Raw genomic sequence first — 7415 nt, forward strand, 5'->3', positions numbered from 1 at the left:
GTTTGAGAATATGAGGGTGTGGGGATGGTGCAAGACAAAAACAAAATGAGAGGGGTCCCATACACAGGTGCTAAAAGTTACAGGAGCATTCAGAGCACCCAAAGAGACTTGAATGAGGAGAGTATCTGGAGTGATAAGCCAGGGAATAATGAACATGTGTGACAGGAAAGGCGGGGGTAAGGATAAAACAGCAACATCTGAGGCAGGAAAGAGTTGCTGGGAGTTTTTCAACACAAATTTGTATGTCTGGACAAAGGGAAGTTTGAAGAAAGGACAGCTGAGCAGTTTTGGAGGGTGGGCACAAGTCTCCAGGTTTGGCTAGGGACTTCAAGATTATGTCATCGATGGAATGGAAACTTCATCTGTTTTGAGAATAAAATCCTTCCTGCCCACAATAACAACAGGACAGAACTAATAGCATGGTTGTGCAGGCCTGATCTGTACTGACATTTGGACTGTATGTGCTTACTTCAACTCACTGGCCAGTCCAGAATCCCTCTTCTTCCAAGATATTGTTGAAATAGTCAGCCTAGCAGTACTGCTTCAGTTCCACCAATGCACATACATTGTTCTGATAGAACTGTGACAAAGTTAAGCCTGGACAAAGATTGCAATCAAAATGTTTTGATCCACAAGCTGCAGGGAGGATTGTTTACCAACTCAGGATTGTAACCACAAGTGCAGATAAATGGACAGAACTTGCTTTAAAATGAGATACCTGTTCTTCATGAGTTTCAGGTGTACAAGTGAAGCAAAACAAGGGGGTACTTGCCTCAATTCCAGCCATGCTTCAATATACGCTGTATCATCCTGCTTTGGGAGATCTTCATTCAGATCCTGAATACACCCCAAACAAACATCCCAATCTCAGTGAAAAATTACTTTCCAAGTTTAAGGACCTGCAAGCAGGTCGTTGAAACCCAAAGGCAACACAGACTGAGGAGTTAGAGCTACCAGCAACACATCCATTCAGGAAATCGCCTCTCCATGCATTACGCCGTGGCTGGACATGGTGGCTGGAAGTAGAACTGGCTTGAGGGGCCTCTAGTCCACATGACTTGTTATAGACTTGCCACTGGAGTCAGCCACACATACAGTTCCACTACCACTGCAACCAACACCATGGCAAAAAGAGACAGCGTGTTGCTTTGACACACAGAACTTCCATTATGTATATGGTACTGAAGTGACAATAAAAACAATGTGTTTCTTAAAAGCAGTCTGTGATCCCAGCCCTTCCCCACCCACTAACAGACCAGACAGACTCAGTAAGGTGATGAATTGTGTTTCTTTGAGACTGTTTAAAATACATGAGCTGATTACTACAACATGCCAGAGATTACAGTTGTGTTTATAGAGGAAGGAAATAAATTGCACGTGCGTAATTGGCTGTAATGCTGCATACGGCAGAGTCCCTTGCTCTTACTCAGAGGGCCTTGATAAATTTTTTGCCCATGCATAGAGACACAAAGGAAGGGAAAGGAAGCAGAAGAGACAGCAACATACAACATCCAAGAGAAAGAAATGAAAGAGACAGCCTAAGGGGACCTTAGCCCCCAGAGGAATAGGAGGAATGGGGCACCAATGGCTTTGTTTTGAAAAGTTCAAGTGAATTGCTGGTCTGGGGGCCTCAAGTTTGTATGCCCACCCCCTAGAATGACAGCCGTAAGTAGTACAAAGCAGACCCTGGCTCCTCTTCAGCAGATGCACTTCTGACCGTCCATCACATCTCAGTTCCACAGGGAATTAGGGAAGTGCTCAGGGGACGAGGGCTGCTTCACTCCAGATCTTCAACTCTGCCCTCACCCAAGGTGGAGAGGGATGGAATTGCAGGGAGATGAACTCAGCGCAAATGAAATGCTGGGGCATGGAAGTAAGCATGCAAAACCTAGCCCCGTCCCAGACAACCTGTGAGGAGGAAAGGGGCTTCTCCAGCATCCTCAGTGCAACAAAATGCATCTGCTCCTCCCATATTTTATACTTCCACCTGGAAGTACAAAACGCCAGTGATGCTTTCTCCTACACCCTCCTAAGCCTAGACAGGTCTCTGTGCCTGAGGTAGAGCCTCCTCAGCTAAAGAGCCGTCCTCTTTACAGTCCAGATTATGGGCTACAGCTTAGCTTGTATAAAAAAAACAAATACACTCAAAAAACCTGCAGAAACTGTGGAACAGGACAGCTCATTTAACCCCTGGTTTGACAACATGTTTGAGCAATTCACAGCTCTTGCTCTTTCTGAAAGAGAAAAGCATGGGAGATTGCTTACAGAAATCCATGGCATTCCACACTGTAAGTTTATTTACAGCAGAGACCACTCCAAATCTAAGCTCATGAAAACTCACAGTGAGTAGGAAGATTTGAGTTTGATCTAGGGATCTACGCTACCAAACTGGGGCAACTAATGTCACTTTGCAATATCCATGCCAGAGCAGCATTTCCCTTTGAATTCCTAGGTAATCGTTTCCAATATTTTCTAACTCCTGCTGAAAGTTTGGGCTTTCGTGGTTGGAGAAGCAGAACAGGTATTCTTAAACTATGTGACTCAGTCTCACGTGGAGTACATCCAATTTCCTTCACCTATTATGTAGTGGACTTCCTTCGCCATTCAACATGGTAACACTGGAAAGCACAACTCTCATTCTCTTTTCTGCCACTAGCCTCAACATCTTCCAGAAAGCTACAAGACAGTAGAAAGCTGTAAGGTCCTGGCTTGTGTCTGCATAGATGAAAGGAATATTTGAAGCACTTACACCAAACTCCTTGCTGTTGGTGATTTATTCCTTCCGGCAGTAGATTTTATGCCCACACAGGCCCTTTAGACAACAACAAAACTCCTTCCAATCAACATGAAATTTGGTGCACTTCACTGAGGTAATCACATTGACTCCTTTTTATTACAGCTGAAGTGTCCACATTCAAAGAGCAAGTCAACTTAGAATAACAGGCAGAATAAATCACTTCCTTGAGTGCTCATCCCTGCATGACTAGTGAAATCTAGATGACTGTCGAGCTCAGTCAGATGGATTATAGTCACTGACCAGCACAAACTAGCCTTTATTTCATCAATTAAAAGCATACATCATGTTGCCACTCTTTATGCAAAACACAAGAAACTCACATGATGAAGTCCTGCATCCCTAAAGGCACTACCTACATTAAGGCATTCTTTATTTGCTAGAGTCCACACAGGCACTAACTAAACAAACTTACACCCCAAAATAAGCCACAAATTCCCCACAGAAGAGCAGGAATAATAGCTACCCACTCCTCCCCTGCTTCCTATTCCTCTCAGCTCAGATGACCCTCTCTTTAAGCTGCAGCTGTTGGGAAGTCTAACCCGTGATCAGTAGAGCACTTCATAATCTTAAAAAAAGACAACAAATCAGAATCAATAAAGTAATCAATGGAAAAGCTAGGTGGAAGGGAAGGGAAGACTCAGAGGCAAGAAGAGACAGGCAAGGTGATAGGGGACAGCAGGTTGCAGACTGAAAGGGCTACATTCAAGTAAAAAAGTAGACTGGACACAAAGCAAGAAGGGAAAAAAAAGGAAAGAACAGAAGGGCAAGTTACACCAAAGGTCCCACAGAGACCTCCAAATCCCCCACCAGGAAGGGGACTTGTAAACCCACCCACTTCAAGGTATCTATCCCTCATATTTACAGGTTTATTTGACCTGGTAAGAAAACATCTTATTTCTACATTAACAGCCACCCCCGCTTCCTTTCCTTGCTCTGTAAAACATACTATTTCCACAGTAACTGTGGAAGTTCCAACACTACTGCTTCCCTTTCCCAAGGAAAGAAATTACCACTTATGCAAACAAGACCCTCCAGATGATAAACAAAAAAGCATAAGTTTTTAAGTACTCTGGAGTTAGGGTTTCTTCACCTGTGATCCTGGGCTTTTCAGTACTTACTTACAATCACCACCACCACAATGGCACAAATCACTCCCATCATGATCATCATCTAGAAAGAGAGATGGTCAGATAGTAATACTCAGAACAGATTGCAAGTTCACAGCTTCCATGGCAACCAGGGAACATGAGGCAGATGCTGAAAGCAGGAAGCTGAGGCCTCAAAGACTTTCCACAGTGAAATAATCCTAAACATTTGAAATTGCTGTAGTAGTTATGTCCCAACTATTCACAGAAAGCCCTGAACAAAGCTAATCAAATTCCCCTCTAATGAAAGAAATCATAGCACTAGGAAACTCACCTTACAGTTCTTCCACCAATACTTTCTCTTCAGTTTGGCTGCACTGGTTTCAAACTGCGAGGCACCTGCTTGCAATGCATCTGCCCGGTTGTCAAGCTCTGACAGCTTCTGGTCTCGTTCCAGTACCTTGTCGACATTTACACGCATTATATCAACCACCTGCAGAAGGAAATAACCAATAGCAGTAGTCATAGTTGTTCAATAGGGTTGAAAGTGTAAAAGCAGTAACACAGCCAAAAAGTAATGCTGAGACACTACTAACAAGTAAAGGCCTGAAACAAAGAATAAATATGAGGGTTAAAAACCAACTTTCAGGTTATTGCCTACATGGAAATGGGGAAAGAACCTAACACATTCCGTCTCAAGTATAATTAAACTACATTTGCAGCACACTACTCTCACTTCTTATTGAAAGTTCTCAAGTCCACCAAGATTACAGCAACTCCCTCCACAGCAACCATCACATGCTCAATGGAACATAACTGCAAAGCCAACGTAGAGCTACGTGTTGCTGCCCCAATGAGGCATAAAGGAGTTACTGCATGTCAGCAGCCTCCAACTCTGTGAAGTCAAGTAGGATTCACATCTTACATTAAACCCGCACTCTGACTGCTCACCTGGCAGGGATTAAGAGTTGTTCTGGATCCCATAGAGGTTTATTTCTATGGGAGACATGTTATATGAAGCATGAAAAATTTAGCAGGTCTGCTCCTTAGGTGCCACAACCAAACTTATGCAGCTTTTAAATATAAAGCTTTTTTATCTCAGCTCCTGCCCGTTTACAGATCAGACATCATGCTTGCATTATCAGTGTCTCTCCAGTACCTGAATTCCAAAAGCAACCACCTCTTCAGCAACATATGCTTATCAAGAGCATCACTGCAGCAGAGCAGCACAAGTGCCCGTTCAGCCCTAGGGAAGCAGCACAACTACTGACCTCCTCCACCTGGGCCTGCGTCTGCTGCAGCCGTCGGTTACTGCTCAGATTGGGGGGTGGCCCAGGGGGTCCCCCGGCAGGGGCTCCCCCTTCTGGAGCCCCAGGAGCAGGTTGCTGAGCCGGTTCAGACCTACGGGAACACACAAGGACAGAGAGAAAACATCAGTCCCTGAGCTGCCAAAGGACAAGCACAGCCCGAGCTACCTGAGCTGAAGGTGAGAGCAGGCAACAACTCCCCCCCCCATCCCACAGCCTCCATATCTGCAAGCAACCTGCGGGTCGGGCCGTGCTGGCACCGCGCCCTGCCAGCTCCCCACAAGGGGACGGAGGTGACCGGGATGCGGCCGCAGCCGTCGTAAGAGGAGCGATAGAAGCGGAGCCCAGCAGCAGGGAGCCGGGAGGAGGCTGCGATGAAGGGACGGACCCCGTGCACTGCGGGCGGGCAGCGGGAGCGCCCCGGTGTAGGGGCGGCAGTGCGCACAGCACGGCCCAAGGTTGCTGCAATGCGCCACTCACTCTCCGTGCCGCTGACTGGTCAGGCCGCCGGCCCTGCGCTCGCTCGCCCGCCCGCCCGCCGCCCCAACCCGCACAGCTCCCCTTCACGGCCGCCCCATCCCCGAGCACCGCCGCTTCCCGCCCCACACACACTCACATCCCGCGTCACCACCGCAACAACGCTCCACACACCGCGCTCACACAACCGCCGCACGCCGGCTGCCGCCTCCCCTACTTATAGCGACCGAGGCCCCGCCCACAGGGCCGGCAGCCAATCAGAAGTAGTCACAGGGCAGTCTCGTCCAGAGCGGCGAATCAGCAGCGCGTCCTCCTCCTCCTCAGCCAATCAGCTGCTTCCCTAAGTCCCGCCTCTCGCTGCTCCCGGACTCCCCGCCCAAGAGGGGTAGGGCTGAGGCGAGGGTGCGATGCAGCAATGGGCTGCTGGACTAACACCTCATGGGGACCTGCCAGCGGCTGCGGCCGAGCCTTGGCTGCCAGCTGAGGGATATCAGGCTCTGGGTAACAGCCCGAAGGGGCTGCAGCTATGGGCAGCTGCTGTGGGATCCCAAGGGTTAGACGAGAATGCAGCTCAGTGTGGCAGAACCACGGGAATAGCAGAGTGAGACTTGTGGGTTGAGATAAAGCTATTTACTAGGATAAAGTAGTTATGACTACATATATACATATATATATATATACACACACATATATATGGATGCATATAACAAATGATTGGCTGATACCAAAGTAGCACCCTGAGCAATGGAAAAGAGTGAGATGAACTCCCACCCCCTTCAAAGCTCATTCTGCATGATGTCATATGGCCGTGCTGCATGAATATCCCTTTGGCCTGCAGGATATGGAAACCTAGAGCTAATAAAGACCGAAAGGAAGCTACAAGGATGGCCCAAATCTTGAAGGCTCTCAGCTAATAGCTAAGAGATGCAGGCTGGCACTGTGAGAAGTCCATCAGACATGACTAAGGCGGCTGTATTTCCAGCAGCAGGACCTTGGGGCTGGGCCAGAAACACACAGCAAAGGTTGCAGACAGCACTGGGAACAAAGCCGCAACAAACATGGCTTTATTCCGACCGTGACACCGCAAAACCCCACTCCAGACCCCCCGGTCTCTCCTAGCGGTGCTTTCCAGTGCGGTTAAAGCGCTTGTACAAGAAGCGGATCCTCTTATTGAGATTGTGGTAATCGTCCACGAACATCCGATCTCCCACCATCTTCTTCTTGCGGATGCAGCGCTGCAGCTCGTTGCCCCGCCAGCCTCGCAGCCACCTGGGCCCCACGATGAGGTGCTTGGGGTGGATCTGGAAACCGCCTGGGAATAAAAGGGTCAAAATTGAAGGCAGAACCAGGGAAAGGCCTCGATAACCCCCAGGAGGGGCTGCTCGCTCGTAGCTGCCTCCGGGCACGGTCCCCTCCCGCCCAGGGCTCCTCACCCAGGATCCCCACGTAGTCGTAGACCCCGAACAAGGCCCGTTTCTCCGTCCACCGATCCACCTTCTTAGGTTTCGGGGGTTCCCTAACGCGAAAATTGCGGGGCAGCCCGGCCAGGGGGGATGTGATGGGCAGGGGGCGGCTGGCGTCGGGGCGCTGCCCCACACCGCTGACGCCCCGCACCGCCTGAGGCAAGGCCGCCACCCGGCGCAAAGCACCGCGCAACAGCGCCGCCATCTTGGAAGCGGAAGGAGGAGGGCGGTGCCGCGCTAACGGTCGCTGAGGGAAGGGAAGCGGCGATTGGTGGAGGCCCAGCAG

The 7415-nt window shown here is 49.1% G+C and overlaps 2 protein-coding genes across 2 annotated transcripts; both read right to left on the bottom strand.

The window, feature by feature from the left end:
- Positions 1 to 1269: 1269 nt before the first annotated feature.
- On the bottom strand, positions 1270 to 5912 carry VAMP1 (vesicle associated membrane protein 1). Its single transcript, XM_015873463.2, has 5 exons — positions 5806 to 5912; positions 5154 to 5283; positions 4217 to 4375; positions 3916 to 3967; positions 1270 to 3516 (listed from the first exon to the last, which is right to left on the bottom strand). Coding segments are annotated over exons 1-5 (360 nt in total). The 5' UTR covers positions 5808 to 5912; the 3' UTR covers positions 1270 to 3499.
- Positions 5913 to 6701: 789 nt separating this feature from the next.
- Positions 6702 to 7365, bottom strand: MRPL51 (mitochondrial ribosomal protein L51). Its single transcript, XM_015873426.2, has 2 exons — positions 7100 to 7365; positions 6702 to 6978 (listed from the first exon to the last, which is right to left on the bottom strand). The coding sequence occupies exons 1-2, from the start codon at positions 7332 to 7334 to the stop codon at positions 6782 to 6784; spliced, it is 432 nt and encodes a 143-aa protein (XP_015728912.1). The 5' UTR covers positions 7335 to 7365; the 3' UTR covers positions 6702 to 6781.
- Positions 7366 to 7415: the final 50 nt, after the last annotated feature.

This window comes from Coturnix japonica, chromosome 1 (genome assembly GCF_001577835.2).
Source record: "Coturnix japonica isolate 7356 chromosome 1, Coturnix japonica 2.1, whole genome shotgun sequence".
In the NCBI taxonomy this organism is placed as follows: domain Eukaryota; kingdom Metazoa; phylum Chordata; class Aves; order Galliformes; family Phasianidae; genus Coturnix; species Coturnix japonica.

Excerpts from the sequence above, each read along its gene's own strand:
- MRPL51 (XM_015873426.2), bottom strand. The coding sequence starts at position 7,334 with ATGGCGGCGCTGTTGCGCGGTGCTTTGCGCCGGGTGGCGGCCTTGCCT. Across the intron at positions 6,979-7,099 it reads CGACTACGTGGGGATCCTGG|GCGGTTTCCAGATCCACCCC; the intron begins GTGAGGAGCCCT and ends TTTTATTCCCAG.
- VAMP1 (XM_015873463.2), bottom strand. Across the intron at positions 4,376-5,153 it reads CGCAGGCCCAGGTGGAGGAG|GTGGTTGATATAATGCGTGT; the intron begins GTCAGTAGTTGT and ends TTCCTTCTGCAG. Across the intron at positions 3,968-4,216 it reads ATTGGTGGAAGAACTGTAAG|ATGATGATCATGATGGGAGT; the intron begins GTGAGTTTCCTA and ends CTCTCTTTCTAG.